The sequence below is a fragment of the Odocoileus virginianus genome, chromosome 26 (assembly GCF_023699985.2).
Source record: "Odocoileus virginianus isolate 20LAN1187 ecotype Illinois chromosome 26, Ovbor_1.2, whole genome shotgun sequence".
NCBI classification, from domain to species: domain Eukaryota; kingdom Metazoa; phylum Chordata; class Mammalia; order Artiodactyla; family Cervidae; genus Odocoileus; species Odocoileus virginianus.
The window spans coordinates 12,423,008-12,447,719 of NC_069699.1; the positions used below are offsets into that span (position 1 = coordinate 12,423,008).

The window sequence follows — 24,712 nt, forward strand, 5'->3', positions numbered from 1 at the left end:
AAAATCCCATGCTGGAGAAGAAGGAAATTGTAGGAACATGCACATATGTTTTCTATTGGCAGCAAACTGGATTAGGCTTGAGCAGCTCCAGTCTTTTCTGACAGCCTGGGAGCTGGAATCGTGGACCACGAGTGGAGAAGAGTGAGGCAGGGCACCTGGGCCAAAGGCCCCAGCGAGAAGCAGGAGAACCCCCTCAGCTCAAATGCAAAACCACTGGCCTGCTTGCTTGCTTTCTCTTTTCCTGCTTCGTTTCCTGGCCCCTCTTGCTGACAATTTGACCCGGTTGCAGAATTTCTCACTCCTCTGCTAAGAAAAATCTCTCTTTCCCGCAGGCTCCCCAAGTAGAACCGGGTAAGACAGAGGCGCTTTCATCTCTCAGGGCCATCCACCCTCACTCTGCTTAAGCCTCGTTTGTTTCCTCTGCCTGAAAGAAGCCTTTTGCTTGCTGTGCCAGGGTTGGCCAGAGCCAGAGAGCGTCCAGGGCTGCGACTGCTTTGTTCCTGAACCCCGTGTGAAGTCTTGGAAATGCCTGCATACACTGGAGTGAGGGGTAGTGACCAGGTGCCTAGGATCATTTTCCCATGGAGTTCCTATCACTTTTCTTAGTTCACACCTGGCTCCGTGACCTTTGGAAACTTCTGAACCTCTCTGAGGACCCTTGTCCTTCAGCTGTGAAATGAGACTGGTAAGAGTTGGACTAAGAGTCACTCACTGGGTGGCTGAGCGAACACAGAGAGATGGATCTGTGTCTTGTGCAGAATGTTCACACACAGCTCTTCCCACACTCTGTGTGGCTGCCAAGTGGCCTGGGTATGGTCATTTCAGGGTTGTTGTTGTGTAGCTGCGAAGTCATGTTCAACTCTTTTGTGACCCCGTGGACTGTAGCCCACTAGGCCCCGTTCTCCATTGGATATCCCAGGCAAGCATACTGGCGTGGGTTGCCATTTCCTCCTCCAGGGGATCTTCCTGACCCAGGGATCAAACCCACGTCTCCTGCACTGCCAGGCATTTCTTTCCTGCTGAGCCACCTGGGGAGCCCCATATCAGGGTAGGTGCCCTCATCTTAGCTGTGGTCCAGTCAGTCTGTTTGCTTAGAGCTGCTTTCAGACAGTTTTCAGTTAGTAAATGAAGCCACATGCCCTGTATTTCAGTCTGTGTTGGTCCCTGAGTGGTTGAATAGAACGTCACTTGCAATTCTTTATCGGAACCGAAGAATTCCTTTGGAAATACCTTGGCTCGAAGAAAACAGAATTTGCAGTGTGATCACTCATCATCTCGGGGCTCTTATTTTCTGAAGATTTTGTTCACTTTTTTCAGAGATTCTAAGTCACCGTGCTCCTCTCTCTGGCTTGTCCCTTAGGTTCCCCGTAAGGAGCCGCTGCCACTGTGCCAGACCTCCTGGGGGCTGTCTGCCCGACTGCCCCAGACTCCGGCAGCGGGGCCGCCGATGGCAGTGGGCACCTCCCCGTGAAACCTGCCAAGCTGGACGCCACAGCTCTGCACGACGACGCTTTGGCCAACTCTGTGCCCCCTTCGGAGGCGTGCAACCATGCAGTCCTAGCCTGCGGCCTGGGCATCCCCGAGGAGCACTATGTGAGCGAGGCCGTGGAAGATGCGCCCAGCTGCAGAGGGTACCGAGATGCCTGCACCATCACCGGTAAGGGGGCCTCTCCCTGCCGGGGATGGGGGAGTCAGTGAGGACCGGGGAATGGTGGGGCTGTAGGAGGGGGTCTAGGGGAGGGACCTGGAGGTTGAGGAGAGACCACCAAAGGGGAAAAAGTCTCAGCTTTGGGGTTGTGAGGCCTGCCTTCCAGAACTGAACTGTCTGAGACAAAGACGCCATGTAACAGAATTGTCCTGAAGGTTAGAGATGGGAGCACCGAGTCTTGAGCAGTGCGCCCGGCCTGTAGCGGCGCTCAGGGTGGTTTGGTCCCTTGCCCCTCTTCCTGAGGCTCTGTTTCTTCCGACATAAAATAGGTGTAATGAAAATAACACGCCATGGTGCTGTGGGCTGCCGCGGTGGGGAACTCCCTGCAGGGCCCTGTGCACACCGCCAAGTTCAAGTTCTTACAGATGCCTGGGTCAGTCACACCTTCCCAGTATCCTGGGAACGGGGTGATCCACCCCCCACCTTCCCAGTGCATTGGCAACACCTGCTATTCAGGCACATTGTAATGGAACTCTGGCTTGTTTCTTTCCTTGAGGGATCCTCGTGACAAGTGTTTGGAGCCAGCTCCAGAGGGGCCGTGAGTGGGAACGGTGTGGGCTGGTGTGCGGAACAGCAGTGAGGAGCATCGTGATACATCCAGTTGCGTTTTTATCGAAGTTTCTGCCCAGGTCTCACCTTGTCTGCACTGTTTGCTTTCACACTCTTGTTGGAAATAATGTTCGTTGACAGTTTCAGATATGCAGATTTGCTTCCAGTTGGTTTTCGCACCAGTTAAGCATTGAGGACCCCACCCCACCCCACCCCCCACCCCCGTGTCAAAAGCTTCCTGGGTAAAAGGAGCATGGAGATGCCGGGGATCCCAGCTGAACCCCTGGGTGCCGAGCCCTTCCTCCACTTGTGTGCTGAATCCTCCTGCTACTTGCCTGGCCCCCAAAGGACACACGTCCAGCACCTGTCTTGTCTCTACCACACCATCCATTTCTCCTCGCTCCTGTATCTCTCCTATTATCACAAAAACAGGTGACCACATCCTCCTCCTTAAAAGGAATCCTTCTTTGCTCTTTTCCCCACAGCCAGCATCCCTGTCTCTGCTCTTTGGTTTGCTGACTCTGGTTTTTCTCCTGCTTTCTCGTGTGTCCACTACACACAGGCTGGGACCCCACTGTACCCCCAGTACTGATGGCCTCATGCAGTTCGGCAGTCTGTCGTCAGCCTCCTAGGCAGGAGCTGACACTGCCAACCACCCCCTTCTCCTGAAAATGTGATCCTCCCTTGGCTTTGGGTCCTGACCTGGCTGGCTGCTCCTCTCTGGGAACCTGGGAGGCCCCAGGGCTCAGCTCTTCTCTCTGCTGGGTCCGCGACTCCCTGAGTGATCTCACCCAGGCTCCAGGAGTTAGAACCTGCCTCTGCACTGACCACTGTCCAGTGCCTGTCCTCACGCTGGACTTTGCCCCTGAAGGCCAGATGTGAGGATCTGATCCACACACAGCACTGTCCTGGGATGCCTGATAGGCTTCTCTGACTCACCTGGCCTTTAGTGAACTCCTGGTTCCCTCCTCCACCTGCTTTCTTTGCAGTCTTTCCAAAGGTCCTTTTGCCCTTTCAGCTGCTTAGGCCAGAAGCCTTGGAGGCACTCGTGATCTCTGTATCTCTTTCCCACCCTGGTTCACTAGGAAGTCTATTGACTCATGGTTCACACTGTGTCCAGAGTTTGACGGGTTCTCGCCAGCCCCAACAGTAACTGGTCGAAGCCACCTTCATCTCACGCTCAGATTGTTGCAGTGGCCTCCTGCTTCCTTGCTTGCCTCTGTGCAGTCCAGTCTCTGCCTATCCAGAAGGAGTGACTTTCTAAATACAAAGTCGGATGGCTTAACTCTTCTGCTTCACACCTCTCCTCAGCTCCCTTCTGACCATGGCTTAAGTGACAGGCTTTCCTGTGCCCCTTTGACCCATCTCCTCTTCAGCTCACTCCAATCCAGATACACTGGCCTCCTCACTAATTTTTGAACAGACCCAGAACATCCCACCTCAGGGCCTTTGTTCTTGCTGCTGCCCAGCTCCTGGGTGGCCTTAACCGCAGGTGGCCTCCTGATTCCTACTGTACTTTCTCCAAATGGCATTTCCTTGGAGGCCTTTAGTGAGTCCCCTGCAGAGAGAATGGTCTACCCCTTTCCCCATCTCCCTTACCTGCTTTAGCTTCCTCCCCAGATTTAGCCATGAGCTACTCTGTGGTTGCATTTTGTTGACCAAACTTGCGGTTAAATAGAAACTACTACTAGGGTAATCACAAAGGCAAGAGCAAGGATTTTGTGTATCCTTGAGTCTCATGACTGAAAGAGCACCTGCATGTGGCCATTACTCAGTAACTATTTGCTAAGTGAATGAAACATGTCATTTAATTATCACTACATTCCCATGAAGTGGGGAATATTGTCCCTATCTTGCAAGCAAAGGGACTAAATCGGGAAAGGGTCGGCATCCGCCGAAGATCCCTGAGCTCTAAGGGGCAGGGCTTGCTGTAGCTTGTGACCCCAAGATACATGTTCCCTGCCCCACCTCCGCCAGGAATACAGTCCAGTTGGGGAGACAGATGAGCGAGTAGAAATAGGCTATGTAGCATGGTTAGACCAATGATAAGCACCAAGGAGGGTGCCTGGCTGAGCCTTGAAGGGGAAAGGATGGGGGAGACCAGGAGGGCTTCTCAGAGGAGGCAGTGTCCCAACTGCATTTTCATTTGTCTGAATACATAAGCTCACCACTGGGATCCTAGTGGCATTTTGCCAATGAAATCCAGGAAGCGTTTCACTTGTTAAAGTAGTTTCACTTCGAACGTGACACACGAGAGCAGAGTAATGACAGAATGGCAGTGCTGAAACGTCAAACCCTTTGGGGCGTGGTAGCTGGCAGCTCTTTGCTGGAACATCCGTAGCAGGCGCCCTAGGACAGCTGAGAAACAGCTCAGTGCTGTCACGTTTGGCAGAGGCTTGGTAAACAAGAGTGTAAACATGGCCACTGTTGCGTGCTTAAGGCTGCCAGGCAATGCAGAACACACTCAGGTTAAAGCTTTGTATGTTGGTCTTTGGGAGGAAGACAGAAAACAGAAAACCCTCTTGAGTATCACCAAGTCCACATATGTGGACTCCAAGCGCTTTGCCAAGTGCAGTCCTGGGAGACCGCTTGGCATCCAGCCTCAGATAAATCCATGCCACCCCCGGTTCCCAGGGAGCGCTGAGATGAACAACAGGCTTTTTGTTCCTCTCTAATTTTTAGGCAAAGCCAAATTGCCCGGCACAAAGCCCCGCTCCCTCTCTCTCTCCCTCCCCAGGGATATCACATTTTGGGGTGCGTCTTTTTTCGGTTTGGGGTGGTTTAACGAGATGAGCCGATAGGGTGCCCAGGCTGCCTGGAGTTACATAACCCATTGTGCTTCCAGGGCAGTGCACAGTCTTAGGATTTGCCCCAACAAGCAAACTCAGAGAAATGCTGAGTAGGTGCAGAAGGTGGCTGTGCTGAGGTGCTGCCCAGGCTGGGTGCTAATGGAGGATCGCTCTTCGCTCTGAACGGCCGCTGGAGTTTCTTTCTGCACATGGCCTTGGTGTTTCAGTTCGGGCAGCCCGTGAGGGCCCAGCCTCTGCCAGGACTCTGCCCAGGCAGGCTCATTCGGACAAGCTCATGTGGTGAGTGTGTCTGCCCGGCATGGCCACTATGCTTTTCTTTGTGAAGATTGTGGCCAGAGGGGCAAAAGGCCGCAGGAGAAGTCATTTCTCTCCTGTCTGTTCAGCTTGGCAGGTTGTCCTTGGACTGGGGATGGGAAATTGCGGTATTGACTTGCTGACATGCAGAGTGGAAGGACCTTGGAAGCCGCTCACCCCCTTCCCAGTCCCTCATCCAGGCTCAGAAGAGGCGGGTGACCCCCATGGGGCCATGAGCAGCGTGTCAGTTGAGACCAGGCTTCTGGACTCCCACCACCTTGCCCTTCGAAACTGTCTGAAGTGGCTGACCAAGGTCTCCAGGGTCCCCTCTGGCCTCTCCTCCTCTGTGGTTTTCCTGACCCTGTGTCTTATCCTGGTTTCTTAGAGCCTCATCTGGTGTCTGGGTCAGCAAGGGATTTTTCAGAAGGTGAGGAACCCAGGCAGACAGTGTCTCCCCCCATCCTTTCCTCTTCTTCTACCCTCGGTTTTCTTTTTTTCCCTCTGTATTAAATGTGCTTGGTCCTATCCCTCCCGTCCACACCCCAATGATGGCGAGCTTGCTAATCGGTTCTGCTCTGGCTTGTCTCATTCTGTGGGGCTGACGCTTCTCCTCACTTCCTCAAAGCTGATCGGAGTCCGACAGTTGGTGCATCTAGTTTCTGTCCTGTCTGTACGCTGTTACTCACGGTCTGTCTGGGACCACACACCACTGAGTTTCTCGGAAGCGTGAGCTCTTCTTATGCCATTCAGTTGTAGGATTCAAGACATATGAGAACTCTGGATGGGAGTTTATAGAGATGCTGTGGTGTGTGTGTATTTGAAATATCTTCAGGCTTGGTCATTCCTTCTGTTCAGCTAGCAGCTACCTGAGGCCAGCCTTTTGATGGTGTCCACAGGTGAGAGCTGGTCTCCCCCTCAGAGCCCTGGAGGTGGGCAGAGGTGGAAGCGACTTGCTGTGGCCCGGCCAGGATTGCTCCCACTGTGCTCATGGGGACTGTCTTTTCTGGGTGTCCTTGTCATTGCAGGATCACCATTTCAGATTTGTTCCTTTTCTGTCACCGATTTAAGCCATCAGACTTGGTGACTTAGCCTCTGAAAACATGCTCAAATAAAATATTATGGACGTCTTCTATGAATTAAATGTGAAGTCTCTTATCAATTCCTGTCTAGTATAAAATTTTTATTGTGTTTTCCATTGAAAACGTATAATGTTAATGGTACTTACTTGGCTAAATGAAACAGAAAAAAAATGGACGATGAAAACACCCCTTCTTTCACAGAGTGAGAAAATGTGAATTAGGATCTAGGGAACTGCACGTCTCTTTCCGAATTCATAACTTAGAAATGATCTTTGCTTTTCTCAGTTGAACGGCCCCGGTTTAGCAGTTGGTTTGTTTTTGCAAGTGCAGTGCAGGCGGAGGGCCCTGTTACGCTCGTTTTAAAGAGCTAACACTTAATCTTCAGCAAAACACAAAACGTTCGCCTTTGTCTTTTAAACTTGCTGACCTTGCTTCTCCTCCACTCCTCATCCTTAGGTGAGTGGGTAGAATATTTATGAGACAGGGTTTTGCCATGTACTGTAAAATTTAGTTAAAATTATTAGTAAGAGTCCTGATATATGATTGACAGGCTATAGTTACAGATGCCTGATATATTCCTATCTTCATAATTCATTTTTGTTCTGAATTTGAGACAAGTTTTAATGTATCTGATGTATTGGTGTTAGTCTTTGCCCATTTCAAACTGTTTTAGGAAGCTGGCAAATAATAAATTAAAATTAAAAAATAAAGGGACTTCCCTGGCATTCCAGTGGTTAAGACTCTGCACTTCCAATGCTGGGCCCACGGGTCTGATCCCTAGTTGTGTGGTAATGAAGATCCCACATGCTGTGTGGCGTGGCCAAATTAAAAAATAAAATAAAAAATAAAGAGTAGTGTTATTAAAGGTTTGATCAGGGGTGCTTTGCAAGGGCTTCAGTACATTGAGTCCCCCAGCCGCAAATAGCATTCCTAAGGGTGTTCCTTTAGGTACCGGGTTTTCATAATGGATTTACTTTGGTTTGTTTTGCAAGTATCAGAGCAGTTGTCGCTTCACACACGCTGTGTTCAAGCTGCGCTTTAGGGGGACTGGAGGGGCCAGACAGGAGCCTCTGTCCTCAGCATCCTTTTGTGACCCTCTGCTGAGGTTTGCTGTAGGGACTTGGAAGGGATTCAACAAGAGAGAGTGCTGGGTGTGGCTTGCAGGTGGGTTTGAATGTTCACCCAGTCACACAGTTCACTGGTCATTCTGGAACTCATCGCCCAGAGAACCTTGACTTTCTTCTCTGACCTCTGATCTTGACCTCAGACAAACTTGAGCAAATCAAGCAGAAACTCTCGTGAACAGGAACTTTATAGCTGTAATTGGACTTGGAACGAATCAAATTTCATAGATCTTGTGTTAGGGCTTTTCTGAGAAACAGAACCAACAGGATATTTTTATTATATATGTTTATATATCATATTCTAAGGAATTGGCTTATGCATTTATGGAAGCTGACAAGTCCCAAGATATATAGCTGGCGTGCTGGAGGCCCAGGAGAGGCAGTGGTGTGATTCCAGTCCAGAGATTAGCAGGCTCAGTGGCTCAGATGGTCAAGAATCTGCTTGCAATGCAGGAGACCCAGGTTCAATCCCTGGGTTAGGGAGATCCCCTGGAGAAGGGAATGGCAACCCACTCCAGTACTCTTGCCTGGAGAATTCCACGGACAGAGGAGCCTGGCGGGCTACAGTCCGTGGGGTCACAAAAAGTCAGATATGACTGAGTGATCACTAACAGCTTAGAAAGAGCCAGTGTTTCAGTTTGAGTCCAAAGGTGGGAAAAAGCTGATGTCAGCTGGAGGGCAGTCAGGCAGGAGGAATTCTGTCTTACCCTAGAGAGAGTCAGCCTTTTTGTTCTATTCAGACCTTCTATGGATTAGATGAGGCCCGCCTACATCACGGAGGGGAATCTGCTCTACCCAGTCTACCGACTTAAAGCTTAATCTTATCCAAAAACACCCTCACGGAAACAACCCAGAATAATGTTCGGCCAAATATCTGGGTACCCCACGGCTCAGTCTAGTTGACAATTAGCTATCACAGATCCTAACAAAGGCTGACACTTACTGGGAGGTTGCTCTGTGCCTGGCAGCATTCCAGGCACTGCTCTGGAAACTCACTTTGTTCTCAGCACAACCCTGCCAGGCAGGGACTGATATCACCCTCATCTTTAAGAAGATGCAGAGTGGGGAGACCTGTCCTCTCATGTAAACCAGGCATCCTTGGGGTTTGGACCCAACAGTGTTGTTTTCTGACCCTATTTAACCTCCTTCATTGTGTGTTTTTCTCTTCTATTAAGTTCATTGAAGGAGAGTTTTAATGATAAAAATAACACATGCAAATAGTAAAACTCAAAATTGTACCAAAGCATAGTCAATGTAGAGAAGCAATCACCCTTCCATCTGTACAGTTTAACCATTAAAAAATCATTCCAGTAAATTTTTATGCACCTAATTCTTTTTTCTGAAAATACACTAATGGGACCGTACCGTATACCCTAATCTGCATTTTAAAAATTAACAATATTATGGTTGCTTCATTGCAGTACATAGGATGTTGCCTTATGCTTTGAAATGACTTCATAGTTGCTCATTGTTTGGCTGTATCATTATCATCTTCCATTTATTTATGTTCTCAGACAGAATGGGTTTTTTTTTTTTTTTTGGTAACAAGCATTGTGCAATTCCTCCTTTATTAACCAGAAATTAATAGGTAATGAATCCTTCTAAATACATCATCTTAGAAGTAACAATGGAATGCCTTATTGTAATGTAAAAGAGCAACTAAAGTAAAATGATGGTGCCTGAGTTCTGGTTGTAGCTTCACGGACCTGGCTTATTAGAATGTGTAGTGAGTAGGCATGCGCCGCCCCTGTGGATAGGGTTGTTGTGCAGGTATTAGCTCTAAGGGCAGTTAACCATACTGGCCTCTCAGCAGCCAAGAATGAGCCACTGTTTCTGTCAATCCTCTCTTGACAGTTGCTTTGTTTCCAGTGTTTGCTTTTTAACAGTGCCCTAAGGAACAACATTCTTGCATGTATGTCTTTTGGGTCACTTGTTTCACATGTCTGTGGGCTAACAATTTAGGATTTGGTGTGCATTGCAGCATAGTCCTCCAAGGAGCCCGCACCTACTAAGTGCCCAGCATCCATGTGGGGAGGCGGGGGTCTTTGGGTTTGATCGACCATTTTCATCATGGTTAATCAGATAGTCATACAAAATGGTATTTCATCTTATTTTGTTTCTTCTTAATTATGAATGAGTCTGTTCCTCCTTTCTCTTTTGTCTCATTTTCTGCAAACAGCCTGCTTCTTATCTTTGCTCATTTTTCTAGTGGGTTGTTGGCCTTTAAGAGGTATTTTGGAGATTCTGTTGTGTGTACAGAGGGTAGGGTGGTGTGCCAGGGTGAGATTCTTTTATATTTCAGAAGAGGAAAAAATGTCTTGAAAATAGTTACACAAATTACTATTTAACTATGACTATGTCCAATATTCACAGAAGTACAGGGTGCTTAGAGATTATGTAAAGGGGATTTCTGAAGTGGCATTTCTAAGAAGGCTCCTGTAGGAAAGTCATATTTAGGCAGAAATCTGAAGGCTGTGTAGGTGTCAGCAGAGAGGGAGCGAGGGAAGGAGCAATCCACACATTGAAGATAGCATGAGCAAAGGCCCTGTGGTGGGAAGGTACTCTGATAACAGTAGCTAGCGCTGATAGAGTGCTTACTATGTGCTTCACACTGTCCTCAATGCCTCTTGTGTCTAACTTTGTTTAATTCTCTTGTATTAGTTATCTGTCACTGTGTAACAAACTTCCCCAAAGCTTGCACCATGGAAAGCAGTCTGGTGGTTCTTCAGGTTAAACATAGTAGCTGCTTATGACTTAACAGTTTTTCTCCAAGTTTTGTACCCAAGAGAAATGAAAACATAAGTCCACACAAAACTTTATATGTGTGTTCCAAGCAGCATTATTCACAGTAGCCAGAAAGGAGACCCAAATGTCTATCAGTTGATGATTGGATAAACAAAATGCGGTATATTCATACCATGGGGTATGATTCAGGGGTCAAAAGGGATGAAGTACTGTATATGCTATGTAGCATGGATAGCGCTTGGAAGCAGTGTGCGAGGTGAAAGAAGCCAGACATAAGAGGTCTCATATGCAGAACAGGGAACGCCATAGAGACTGAGGCCAGTGGAACTCTGGTTCCAGACGGTGCTTTTGGAGAACTTTCATTTTCAGTTTTCTTTTTCTACCCCCTTTTCTTCTCTCTTCCTTTCCCCACTTCGTCCCCTTCCCTCCCTCCATCTCTTTTCCCCCCCACCCCTCTTCTCTCCTCCTTGCCACCTGTTTCTCCTCCCTTCTCCTTTCCTCTCCTTTCCCAGTTCTTGCCACCCTCTACTTCATAAACACAGACACAGTTCTCTTTTTTTTCCCCTTTGTAGAAAGTTTTTACAATCGAGGTGGATCTAGGTTGGCCAAGACTCAGGACCTCTTAGGTAGAAACAACAGGTTACAGGCCATGTGGGGTTAATGTTCTTTGGTGTTTTCCAGCATGTGGAGGGGGTGAAGTTGGCCTGTTGTAAAGCTGGCCCTTTTCCCCATTGTGTCTGGGTAACACGCTTCCCATGATAATGAAGGGCTTTGGACTGCTCGTTGGGAAACACGGGGATTTAGCTGGAAACACCTTGGCGGTGAGAGGATGGAGCGGAGAGGGCCTCCGCTCACCCTGCCTGCAGTGCCCACGCAGGACCTCTTCTGAATTCTTGTGCTTAGTTGCTCGGTTGTATCTGACTCTTCACGACCCCATGGACTGCAGCCCGCCAGGTTCCTCTATCCTTGGGGATTCTCCAAGCGAGAATACTGAGTGGGTTGCCATGCCCTCCACCAGGGGATCTTCCCAACCCAGGGACCAAACCCAGGTCTCCTGCACTGCAGGTGGATTCTTTACCATCTGAGCCACCAGGAAAGCCCAAGAATACTGGAGTGGGTAGTCTGTCCCTTCCCCAGGGGATCTTCCCGACCCAGGAATCGAACTGGGCTCTGCTGCATTGCAGGAGGATTCTTTACCAGCTGAACTACCAAGGAAGCCCCCTGAATTCTTGGATGGAGGTAAATTGGGCAGAGAGGGGAATGGAGTGAAGAAGAGGCCTGCGGGCTAGGAGTTCTGGGAGTCCTCAGGAGGGACCCACCAACCTCTGGGAGAGGAGGAGAGAGAGAGCAGCTCCTGCTCTAGGCACCTGGAAGCTACGCAGAGCTTTGTTACCCTAGTTTACTGTCCAGGGAGAGGCTGTTTCAGACCCTCTCCAGCCCATCTCACTTCTGTGCCTGGCGCCCGAGGGCCTCTGTGGGCACCACGCTGCAGGAGGACATGGGGTGGTGAGCCTGGGAGCCCACGACATTCTAGGGCGCTCTGTCTGCCCATCGTGCTTTGTAATTCCTCCCCTCGACCCGCCCAGCCCAGCTGCAGGGCAGAGTAAGGTGGAACATTTGTTTTTGTGCAGAATTGGGTTTTGTCCTGTGGATGCCACGAACTTACCTCAGAGAGAGGAAGGGCTGTGGGCATGAAGCTGATGGGCAGAGGCGATGGAGGTAACGTGGTGGAGGGGTCAAAGAGTGGAGGGCTGGAGAGCTGGGAGGACCGGGGGGTGTGATCCAGGAGGGGGTCCTCCAGGGGTGGAGAGGTGGGGAGTTGGATGGTGTCTGACTGGGAGGTGATGGGCACGGTGGGAAAGGTGACTATGGATCCAATGCCATGGGTGGAGGGACTGGACAGTAGACAAGTGAGCACACGCCAGGCGGAGTGTGAGTCGCAAATGAGCAAGGAGTTTGAAAGGCAGATGGAAGAAAATGAACTAGTGTGGCTGGAGGAGCGGGAGAATGTCAGCACAAAGCCCAGATCCCCGGAGAGTCAGCTCAGGGTGAGATTCGAATGGTCCTCTTCCAGGCGATTTTCAGCCCTAGCTGGATTTTGATCTGCGTGGTGGACCATGCACCTGGATCATGTTCTCGGCAGGAGAGAGGGAAAGTCTTGCAGATAATGGTTAGAAAGATGTTGAGGAGGCAAAGCCGATGGGCAGGGGGACCCTGACCTCCCTTCTCTTTTGGTAGAAATTCTGTTCTCACGCCCAATCCAACGTGTTAGATTTCAGTGTATCTGATAAATATTACTCTAATTTTTTTTTCTGTACTGAAAAAACCTCACAACAGACAACTCAGGTTGTCATAACTTCAGGTTTGAACTCCATTGCTCAATGCTATTTCAGTTCTATTTAAGTAGGGGTTTGTGGTGAGTAGAAATGGGAAGGGTCAAGTCTAAGTTTGTAGAAAGCCTGAAAGTATTCTGGTCTCTCCTTTGGGACCGGAGGGAGGGTGCAGGCCTACCGGGTGCAGATGCAGCGCCACCTAGTGGGTAAGGGAAGCACTAGCGGCAGGAGTGGCAGCCTTAATCTTGAGACCAGACACCTGCAGCAACCCGGGGTTTGCAACTTTTGAAAGGGATTGGAAGAAAGAGGAGTTAATTGTCTCAAGAGTCTGGCAGATAGGGCTGGCAACTTGAGATGTGTATAACAGAAGAAATCTGCCCCTATCCCTTCTCCTGCCTTGGTCTGTCCCACCTCTATTCTCTTCCCATCTGCTCTTTGCTGGAGTTAGTTCCAGAAGTTGACTTTGTAAGAGAGGGTATTGTGAAAGCCAAGTATGGCCACATCTTTCTTGCTTAGACTGCTTGTTAGGAGATCCTGATGGTGATGGAATTTCAGCCCTATGCAGTGAACGTCATCCTCCTAGTTATCAGTGGCCGTACTTGACATGATTTTAAACTGGGTATGTATTAGTCAGGTTTTGTTGTAGATATGCTGGGTAACAAACAAGTCCCAATTCTACAGTGGCTACTGCAACACTTATCCCTTGCTCCTGGTCATAAGTTTCCATGCCTGGGCTTCAGTTCAGGTCTGTTCCACGTGTCTGGCCCTAGGGCGACAGCTGTCTAGGGCCATGTTCTTCTCCTGGCAGAGGACAGGAACTCAAGGGGACAAATATAACCACAAAGGGATATTCAGAGCCTCCGATTGGACATGCAGTAAGTGATGTCCACTCACATTCCACTGGCCAAGGGAAGTTCCATGGCCCAGCTCAAGGTCACAGAGTTGTGAAATGATACTTCATTCACAATGAGCCATGGCAAGGGTGGGAAGTGAGGGAAGGTCAGCCTGGGTTTTAGAGGATCCTCAGGTAGCAGGAGTGGCCTTGAAAGGCAGAGGCATGTAGGTGGTCTTCAGGAAAACCCCATGGTATCACTGACCTTTAAGCCCTTGGCGTAGTCTCTTAGCTCTGCTGGGCTAGGGAACTGGGTGGGTGTGGGTAGGGGAAGGATGTAGACTCCAATGGCCTAGAGCCAGGGGTTAGCATACTTCTCCCTAAAGGGCAGGAGAGTAAATGTTTTAGGTTTGTTGGTTCTGTGGTCTCTGTTGTAGTTGACAGCAGCCACAGACAGTACCTTAAGGAACTGGTATAGCTCTGTTCCAGTGGAATTTTTATTTATAAAAACAGACAGGGGACTGAATTTTGTAGTGGACCGTAGTTGGTGGACTCCTGGTCTACACCTTCAAGCCCTGATCTGTATCAGGATGTCATCTTAACAAGAGAGAAATATCCCTTTTTAGTTGAGAAGCCAAATAAATAAATTCAAAGGGCTTCTGGCGGGTCCAGTAATACCCCACCCACTCAGCATTGTTAAGCCATGAACAGTTGGTCCATATTGTTGGATTCTCCGGGCAGCCAGAGCTTATTGTTTTTAAGCATGAGCTCTCATTTTGCTTGACCCATTTTCAGTAGAAATGGCTGGAAGGATATTAGAAATTCCTTGGGCTTTCCTAGAATGGTGGGGAAGGTAGGGAAGGTAGATTCAGATGCATCTTTTATGAACAGTGTTTGGTGGAAGATTTGGAGATGCATCCAAAGATGGTAGGTCTGCCTAGTAACCTTTTTAAACATTCTTTGTGGTTACATTTTTTTTGTGTGTGAGTAACCGCTTCATTGAGATAGAATTCACATACCATATAATTCAACCATTTATAGCATATAATTTGATGGTTTTTAGTATGTTCACAGGGTTGTGCAGTCATCACCACAGTCAATTTTGGAACATTTTCATCGCCTTAAAAAGACACTCCATGCCCTATAGCTGTCACCCACCAATACACTCACATGTCCCCCAGTGGGGCTGCATTTTTAATAAGCTTTCAGGAATTCACTTCTTGGTTTCTGCTGTCCTTGTTTTTCTTTGCTCATCCCTGGCCTTGGAGAGCAGAGCAAGAGCTCTTCTTGGGTAGTCATCTGTGCTCCTCAAGTGCATGCTTAACAGAAACTTAAACTGCTCATGACACTGGTGTATCATACCGATGTCACCTGATGAGATAACTTAAAAATTTTTTCCTTTATTATATTTAATAACACTTTATATTTCTTTATTTGTATTCTGCTTTGTAAAAAGTTACCCTTTGTAATTTTCTATTAATACATTTTAAATTTATATTTGTGTTGGTTTGAACCCTGGTTCAAGTAACATGGAATTGTTTCATGCCCAGGTTTTATTGTTTTATCTATTTTAACTGCTTATTATCAGGCTGCAGTGAACTGTTTAGGGATGGGTTTGAAGTCTTTTAATATCCACATGATCTCATGTGGTGTTTTGAAAAAGTAACCATTGTTCATTTATAAACAGAATTTCCTGTTCAGGAAGTTAATTTAGATTAACAATAAAATAGTTGACTGCATTGAATGGTAGAGGCACAGTAGGTATTTTGGGATCACAAAATTTTGTTCTATTAATAAAGTCTCTGTGATTTGGCACATAATTCTTTCTCTCAAAGTTTATCACCTATGCTAACTGACTTCCATTGTCCCCTGGTAAAGGGCTGACTCTGAGAAGGAGAAAACAGACAGAAGGACTGGGCTGTGAACTCTGGCAGCTGCTCAGGGTGAGGGTCTGAGAGAGTCCTAACTATAAATACCAGGTGTGTAAACATATTTAGAAATCAGAAAGCAAATGTAAGTGTAAAGAGTTAATTTGAAAACAGGAAATTGGATCTGAACCCCTAGATTAGAGCAACAAAACCCTAGGTAGGAGCGAGAGTAGTGAGATGAAGTATAAACAGATTATCCTATTTTTGCTACAGATAATGAGAGAAATACAGATTTATCTCCTAGTATTAATAATTGAATGGAAACTACCTTCATCAGTAAGGCTTCGGCTTTGTTGCAGAGACCAGTGCCTTCACTTCACAGGATTCATTTTTCTTTCACATCGAAGAAGTTGAGAAGGAGGCTCTGCAGTGCTGGTAGGACCCTTCTGTCCTCAAAGGTCCAGGCTCCTCCTGTCCTTTAGCTCCACCACACTCATGCTTCTTATCCTCAAAGTCACCTCACGTTCTCAGAAGGCTGCTGAAGTTCCAGCTGTCGTGTCCAAGTTCCAGGCTCTAGGAAGGCCCCCTTTAGAAAAGCCTCGCCACACCGCTGCTTGAATCTCAGTGACCAGAACTGAACACTCTTGGTCACACCCTTCATAAGGGAGGTTGCAGAAAGCTGGAGAGTGTGGGTGGCTGGGGAGCCACTAGCATCATAAGATGTCGTATTTTAAAGATAGAATGTGAACCTTTCAAATCAGTGTTTCCTTCTCTTTCACGTCATGACCCCCCTACAAGAAAATGATAGTGTTTGCGTAGCTCAAAGAGTGATTGGTGATGGTAACTCAGAGTTGCAGGCCACTCTGCACATTGCTTGGCACCCTCTATTTCCAACACGTGAAGAAAAGTCTGCCCTAAATCATTACCAAAAAAAAAAAAAAAGAACCTGGTGGCACATAGTCTGTGAAACAAGAGACAGGTCATTAATGAAACCTCCAGAGGGCAGGACCACCAGGAGCAAGGACAAAAGTAAGATCAGTCATTTCTGACATGCTCCTGTTTGAAGACAAAAGTCTCTGAATGGGTCAGAAGTAAAGCTTCAGTGATGCTCTCTGTCTCAGGAAGTCTCAAAGCAAAGTACTCAAGGGAGTGGAAGTTGGGAAGAGGAGGACAGTTTGGAGAAGAGAGAGTTATACAGAGGAATTATTTAACTAGTGAGACCAGAGGGTCAGAGGCAGCAGGGGTGGTGCCTGTGGCCACTGGGTCCAGACTCTGTGTTAGAAAACCAGGTCTGAGACTTACTGTGTGCTGTAGGCTCAGTTATTTAGCCTCTCTGTGCCTTAGGTTTCCCCTTCTATAAAATGGGGATGATGATAATTTCTACTCTTAGGGCTGTTGGGAGGTTTATCATTATAAAAAGTACAGCTGGATACATTATAAAAAGTGTGTATGTGTTAGTCACTCAATCATGTCCTACCCTTTGTAACCCTGTTGACTGTAGCCTGCTAGGCTCCTCTGTCCGTGGAATTCTCCAGGCAAGAATACTGGAGTGGGTAGCCATTCCCTTCTCCAGAGTTTCTTCCCAACCCAGGAACTGAACCTGCATTTCCTGTGTTGCAGGCAGATTCTTTACCATCTGATCCACCAGGGAAGTAGCTCCTTCGAACCCAATGAAATCCAGGTGGTTCAAAGATAGAATGTTAAGAATGAAGCTATAAAAGTGGTTAAGTAAATATTGCTGGATATATTAATAATCTTGAGATGGAGAAGGCCATCCTAAGCATGACACAAAGACTTAAGATTATAAAGAAAATGATCAAGGGAGAGAGTATGTGGTACAAACTTCTAGTTCCTAAACAAATGAGTCACAGTATGAAATGTACGATGTGGGCAGTGTAGTAAATAATTATGTAGATCTTTGGTTGGTTACAGATTCTAACTAGGTCTATCCTGGTGATCATTTTGAAATATATAGAAATATTGAATTACTATGTTGTGTAACAGGAACTAACATAGTGTCATGGTTCAGTTATATTTCAAAAACAAATGCATAGAAAAACAAATCAGATTTGTGGTTACTAAAGGTGGGGTTAGAATAAAAATAAAAAAAAAATAAAGGTGGGGGTAGGGGTCAAGAGACTGGGGAGCTGGATGAAAGCTGTTAAAACTGTCTTCCAGTTAGAAGATGAATAAGTACTGTACTTGTTTATGTACAACATGATGAATGATGTATATAAATACATAAATGATGTGCAACATGATGAATATACTTAACCCTGCTGTATGTTATATATGGAAATTATTAAGAGAGTAAGTCCTAAGAGTTTTCATCACATGGAAACAATTTTTTTCTTTATTTAATTTTTTGTCAATGTGAGATGATTAGCGTTCACTAAACTTACTGTGATCATCATTTCAGTGGTATATGTAGGTCAGATCAATATGCTGTACACTTTAAATGCATACAGTGCTGTAAGTCAATTATATCTCGGTAATACTGGTGGAAAAAACTTGACTACCTGAAAATTAAACTTTATATAGGCATTCTTGCTGCAATGCGATAATACTTGCTCCTAAAAAACTTTCTGTTCTGCAAAATTGGACACTAAAAATTCCAGGCGTTACACAACTTTATAGCCAGAACGCTAGTGAAAGTCATACAGTGGTAGATAACAATAGTAGCATGATCATCTTTTATTAAAAAAAGGAAAAAGGTAAGTGCTCCCTGGCAGTCCAGTGGTTAGGACTTTGTGATTTCACTGCAGGGGATGCGGGTTTGATTCCTGGTTGGAGAACTAAGATCCCACATCGTCTCACATTGTGAGATGTGAATGCTCATCATCTCACATTGACAAAAAATTAAATAAAGAAAAAAATTGTTTCCATGTGATGAAAACTCTTAGGACTTACTCTCCTAACAATTTCCATGTATAACATACAACAGGGTTAATTATTTTCATCATGTTGTACATCATTTATGTATTTATATACATCATTCATCATGTTGTACATAAACAAGTACAGTACTTATTTATCTTCTAACTGGAAGGCAGTTGGCCTTGTAGCCAAAAAAAAAAGAAGAGTAAAATACACATAACATAAAGTTTACTGTTTTAGCCATCATTAAGTGTACAGTTCTTTGGTGTTAGGAGCGTTCACTTTGTTGCACACACATCCCCTCCATAAATTACCTCAACTTTATCATCTTCTGCAAATGAAACTGTACCCATTAAACACCCACTCCCTGTTCCCCTCTCCCTCCATCCCCTGCAAGTCACCTTACTACAGTCTGTCTCTCTGAATCTGAATCTAACAGCCTCCTATAATAGGATTCATAGAGTTTCAGCTCTTTTGTGACTGGCTTATTTTGGTTGGCATATCGTCCATACTCTACCATATGTCAGAATTTTCTTCTTTTTTTAAGGCTGAATAATATTCCAGTGTTATTGGAACTCCACATTTTGTTACCTGTTTATCCACTGGTGGACACTTGGGTTGCTTCTACTTTTTGGCTATTGTGATAATGCTACTGTGAACATGGTGTACGAATATCTGGTCAAGTCCCTGCTTTGACTTCTTTTGGGTATATACCCAGAAATGGAATTGCTGGATCATATGGTAATTTGATCCAGTTCCCCTGGTAGCTCAGGTGGTAAAGAATCTGCCTGCAATGCAGGAGACCTGGGTTCGATCCCTGGGTCAGGAAGATCCCCTGGAGAAGGAAATGGCAACCCACTCCAGTATTCTTGCCTGGAAAATTCCATGGATAGAGGAGCTTGGTAGGCTACAGTCCACGGGGTCGCAAAGAGTTGGACACGACTGAGCAACTAACACACACATGGTAATTTTGTTTAACTTTTCGAAGAACCTGGCTGGCTATGCATGTTTTTAGCTTTATCAGATATGTACTATAAACATGCTTATGTATTTTGCATTCCAGATATTTTGGATTCCTCTCTTATATTTAATCCCATGTGGGAGGTTACTGGTTTGAGGGTCATGACAGAATTTTGATTCTCCAAACATGCTGTCAAACTGTTTACTCCAAGTGTTGTTCCAATTTCCACCAGCTCCATCTGTCTAAATACTAATTCATCTGTGAGCACATTAATTACAATCACAATGACACTGGCTATTTTCATGTAAAAAATTTTCCTCTGACAATTTAATAATTATATGTAACATATACACTTTAAAGAGGAAATATCTAGAAAATGGGAATACCACAGTGTTTTGTTACTTTAAAATTTTTTAATATGTGCTCAGTTACTCAGTCGTGTCCAACTCTTTGCGGCCCCGTGGACCATAGCCTGCCAGGCTCCTCTGTCCATGGAAATTTTCCAGGCACAAATATTGGAGTAGTTGCCATTTCCTACTCTAGGGGATCTCCCAACCCAGGGACTGAACCTGCATCTCTTGGGTCTCCTGCATTAACAGCAGATTCTTTACCACCAGTGCCACCTGTGAAGCCTAGTTAAAACAAATTCAAATGAATAGTAATCCACCCCACACCACCCCTCCCATTTTTTGAGCTTTTTCCTGGAGGTTTATCTCTTAAAATTAATTTTTTCTTTTAAAATAATATTTCTGTGCAGTTCTAGCTTTCTGTCTTTGTGTTAGAATCAGTCTAATCTGTGATGTGCTGTCATCTGTTTTTGTGGATTTCTATGCCAAGCCCGCTGGAGTCACTATTTCTGCAGAACACTGCAGTTAGTTTTGACGTCCTGGGGCCTCCATAGCAGGGTCCTTCTGGCTTCGCTCTGTCCCGCCTCTTCCCGCCCTCTGGTTGCACAACGCTCTGGCGTGTCTGAGTGGACGGGGCCACACTCAGTTGCACAAGGTGGCACTTGAACCTCACAGGGGAGACCCTGCCTGTTAAGGCGGCCGCCGGGCGACTCAGCCATCTCTGCTTGTGCTGCTGTCACAGGAGCTGGTGTCCTGTGTGATCAAGCGACAGCTCAGAACCTAACACCCCATCTGCACGGGACTGAACCGGGGTCACTGTTTATCCTTTTTCTTAGAAAGAGTTGCTTCTGGTGGCAGGTAAGGCCGTGGCCCTTCCAGTGTCAGGTTGTGTTTCTGTCTCCAAATCCTAGTTTCTTTGGCAGTTTCTTTCTGCTCCTGGGAGGGTGTCTCTGCTTGTCCTTCTCCACTCCTGGAGACCCAGGTTACTGCCCACAGCCAGGCAGCAGGATGAGAAGAGAAGTCTGGCTCTTGTCCCTGTCCCTGTGGGGCTGGAATGTGAGCGGGAGTATGTGTCAGGAGGTGAGCTCAGGATGGGGGCCCAGGAGAGGGTCGGGGGTTCTGACATCCAGTCCCAATACTGCTCAGCCACGAGACCTCGCCCAGTTTCCCGCACTTGCAGCAGGGCCTCAGGGTCCCCTTCTGTAAGCAGAAAAGATGGGAGAGGCTGGATCCAGCTCCAGGGCGGAGTCTGAGATGGTGAAAGCAGGAAGTGGGCAGGTGTGTGGGAGGGACTGGAGGGGCGGGGCAGGGGTGGGGGAAGGACTTTGCCTTCTTAGACTGTTTGACTATTGAGCCACATTTATCTGTTTTTTTTTAAAGAAAGCAAATTTAGTTAATTATAATCACAAGGGACTGTCAACCCTCCAATGTTGATGGCTAAGACCCCCTTGAAGGACTTGCTGTAGAAGCCAGCTCCCATGTCCCAGCCTTGTAGCTCCTGGCGCAGGAGGCCTGAGGTGGAGCAACGGAAGCATCTACGGAGCCCAGTACGGAAGCGCAGGGTGTGCCGTGCGCCGGTGCCTGCCCCGGGGCACCAGCACCCCGGGCTCAGTTCTTGGGAGGGTCCTTCAGTTCTGCTGAAATGCCCACAAATAAGTGAAGGCAGGAGAAATGCTCTCAAGCAGGTTCCTTCCCTAGGGGATCCTCTCAGGGGGCCACAGAGAGCGGCAGTGAGTCGTGTGTGGATTAGTCGGAGGGACCAGGTAATGCCATGTGCAGTGGGCTCAGCCCCTTCCTAGCAGGGTGCTTTGAACTCCTCTTATAACCTTCCTGACCCTGGTTTCCTGGTTTGCAAATGTGTTCCTGATCTTCACCCCGCACTGCCTGCTGGTTTCTGAGAGTAAGTGAAAGGTAGGAGTAGATACCAGCGGTTTGCATCGTTCAGCACAGTGTTTACTGAGCCCTTGCTGGTTACCAGGCAGGGTTCTGGGTCAGCAGTGGAGCTCGTCAGCCTCTGGGGTGGCTCCTGGTGTGGGGGCCGTGCACACCGGCCCTCGCGGCTGTTGCAGGCAGCTCTGGGATGTTCAGCCACCTCCTCAGCCTCTGTGTGCAGCGTCCTCTTCTATTAAACGAAGTGGTTGAGCCAGTAATTTTTAGTTCTAAAGGTCCCTCTGTAGTTAGTGAAACCACATCTTTCATGGCATTCTAGGGAGTAATTACTAACACTGAGTTCCTTAGGTAAGGCTCTAAACTGTGTAACCCCATGATAGAGGAGAACTTTCCAGAAGGATGTATGACAGGTACCAGATGCAAAGTGTCACGTGTGTCCCCGACACCAGTATGGCCCGTGTGTGAGTCTCTGAGCCCATGCCCTTTATTCCTAATAACTCAAGGAAAAAGCTTTGTTTCCAAGTCTGTACAGAATGACTTGTGAGTGGCTCAGTAGGTCAGCGGTCTTAGGAGAACTTTATTTTTTTTTTTTTTAAATAACTGTAAAGTTACATCAGTTTTCTGATGATAGATTTTCTGTATCTCATGTCATTTGGTTAGTATTTTGCTTCTTTTTTTTTTTTCCATTTATTTTTATTAGTTGGAGGCTAATTACTTTACATCATTACAGTAGTTTTTGTCATACATTGAAATGAATTAGCCATGGATTTACATGTATTCCCCATCCCAATCCCCCCCCCACCTCCCTCTCCACCCGATCCCTCTGGGTCTTCCCAGTGCACCAGGCCTGAGCATTTGTCTCATGCACCCAACCTGGGCTGGTGATCTGTTTCACCCTAGATAATATACATGTTTCGATGCTCTTCTCTTGAAACATCCCACCCTCGCCTTCTCCCAGAGTCCACAAGTCTGTTCTATTCATCTGAGTCTCTTTTTCTGTTTTGCATATAGGGTTATCGTTACCATCTTTCTAAAGTCCATATATATGTGTTAGTATACTGTAATGGTCTTTATCTTTCTGGCTTACTTCGCTCTGTATAATGGGCTCCAGTTTCATCCATCTCATTAGAACTGATTCAAATGAATTCTTTTTAATGGCTGAGTAATATTCCATGGTGTATATGTACCACAGCTGCCTTATCCATTCGTCTGCTGATGGGCATCTGGGTTGCTTCCATGTCCTGGCTATTATAAACAGTGCTGCGATGAACATTGGGGTGTACGTGTCTCTTTCAGATCTGGTTTTTAGGAGAACTTTAACACATGGCTGTGGGTTTGCCGTCACTGCCGAGGTTAATGGGTGATGAGAGGGGCTTACTGCCCCTTCCAGAACCTCCTCAGGCACAAACTGGCGTCATGGTCTTTGACCGTCACCTCTAGTGTAGCCTAGAACTTTCTCCTGAGGCCCATAGTGAGGCACCAGGATGGGAAGTCCTGGCATGCAAACTAGAGGCACGCACACATGTTTGATCTGACTCTCAGGTATTTTACAGAATTCTAAACTGTCGTCCCACATTTGATAATCAGGGCATCTCATGTTAAAAAACAGATCCCTGGCCTCTTAGAAGAACTTGGCATTTCCAGGTGCTATGGGGCCTCCTCCGTGGAGGAGGGATGCTCTGGGTGTGGTGGCTGCCTCCCGACCCCACCCTCGGTCTGGAGGCCCAGAGACTTTTTGGATAGAAAGAGAGCTTTTGTGCGACCTGATGCCTTTGTTCTACAGATGGAGGGACAAAGACCCAGATAAACCGCGAGGTGACTTTCAGGTGTCATGGCGCAGTTGGGGCAGGGCCGTGGCTGGGAGCCTGGTTTCCACACTCGGAGCGGCGCCTGCTGCGCCCAGGGCCTCCGGTGCGGCCAGCAGGTGGCAGCCGTGGTCCTGCTGGCCGGCCTGCCTCGGGTGCTGGCTTTCCTCCTTCCTCCCATCCTGTGCCCTTCTGTTCCTCTCTTGCTTTGATTTTGCCAGACTTTTCTCTGGCCAGGCCTTTCCTCTTTGTCCAGCACTGTGCTCTCTGCCCCATTTTATCCTTGCCTTTCCCCCACACCGCTCTTTTCTTTAGGCTCTCTGGAGCCTGGGAGGGTGTTCAGGAGGCTGTCTTCCACTTTCCTGTGGTTCTCTGTTCTCCCGGGCCCAGCGCCCTCCGCTCCAGCGTGTGGGCAGAAGGCCCAGAAACCCTCCTGGAACTTCCCTTTCCCTCCCATTTGGGGGTGGTCACCACTCTATAGCACAGAGTCTATAACTGTGTGCTTTTAGACATGCTGACTTTTTCCAAGAGGCCAGAGATCTGTATTTTTACATGAGATTCTCTGATTTTTAAACATCGGATGCTAATTTACAGCCACAGCATCTAAAATGTCAGCATCCTCAGGGGTCCCTAGTAGGTTTCATGAACCTGGCATGTGGCCCATGGTGATGGTGGCTTAGTTGCTAAGTTGTGTCCGACTCTTTGAGACCCCGTGAACTGTAGCCTACCAGGCTCCTCTGTCCATGGGATTTTCCACACAAGGATACTGGAGTGGGTTGCCATTTCCTCATCCAGGGCATCTTTCCAACCCAGGAATCAAACCCATGTCTTCTGCATCTCCAGCATTGGCAGGCGGATTTGTTGCCATGAGCCACCAGGGAAGCTTTGCATCAGTACAAATGCTTGGAAGGAGGTTCCTTCTTCTGGCCCCTCTCCAGGGTTATGGATCTAACCCAAGTCAGGTGTAGAGTGGATACAGCTGAACCCGTAGCCCCCGCCATCAGGACCCTCTCCCACCTCCCACAGCCCTCATCCTTGGACAGGAAGATCCACTTCAAACCTTATGCTGTGAAGAACCCTAGGAAGGGTTATAGTTCTGAAGAGGTCAAGAGCGCTGTCAAGTTCTGCTCCCAGAAAGACAGTTAGTCACTCAGTAGGGCCCGACTCTTTAGGACCCCATGGAGTATGGCCCACCAGGCAGGTGGTGCTCTAAGAATAGTGGACGTTAGAGCAGCGTTTTCTGAGTGGTTGAGGGGACATTCGTTTCCCCATAGGACTTTACTCCTTGCTGATTAAGACCTTGGATGATACAGAGTGAGCTTAAAAAGACCTTGGCACTATAGGGCTCCACCTCCTCCACGCTGAAGGCTAGAGATGCCACCCATTGCCGATTCTTCTCCCTTTGTTCCATGATTCATCCAGCGCTTCCTGAGTGCTTCCTATTGCCGAGTGATGCTGAGGGCTGGATTGGATGTTAAGGGGGTGATTCA

At 47.3% G+C, this 24,712-nt stretch overlaps 1 protein-coding gene across 6 annotated transcripts in view; it reads left to right on the forward strand.

The window, feature by feature from the left end:
• Nucleotides 1–1,408: 1,408 nt before the first annotated feature.
• The window catches only part of TRAK1 (trafficking kinesin protein 1), a 99,880-nt gene continuing 76,576 nt past the window's right edge, over nucleotides 1,409–24,712 (forward strand). The window contains exon 1 of one of the 6 annotated variants that reach the window (XM_020872443.2): nucleotides 1,409–1,657. Coding sequence is in view for 4 of the 6 variants with exons in the window: in XM_020872445.2 (XP_020728104.1) it covers nucleotides 5,256–5,346 (91 nt within the window). In the remaining 2 variants the exon portion in view is untranslated. Of the gene's footprint in view, nucleotides 1,658–5,091; nucleotides 5,347–24,712 lie in introns of those variants that run through there. The other 5 variants (XM_020872447.2, XM_020872445.2, XM_020872435.2 and 2 more) reach the window with 5 other exon arrangements.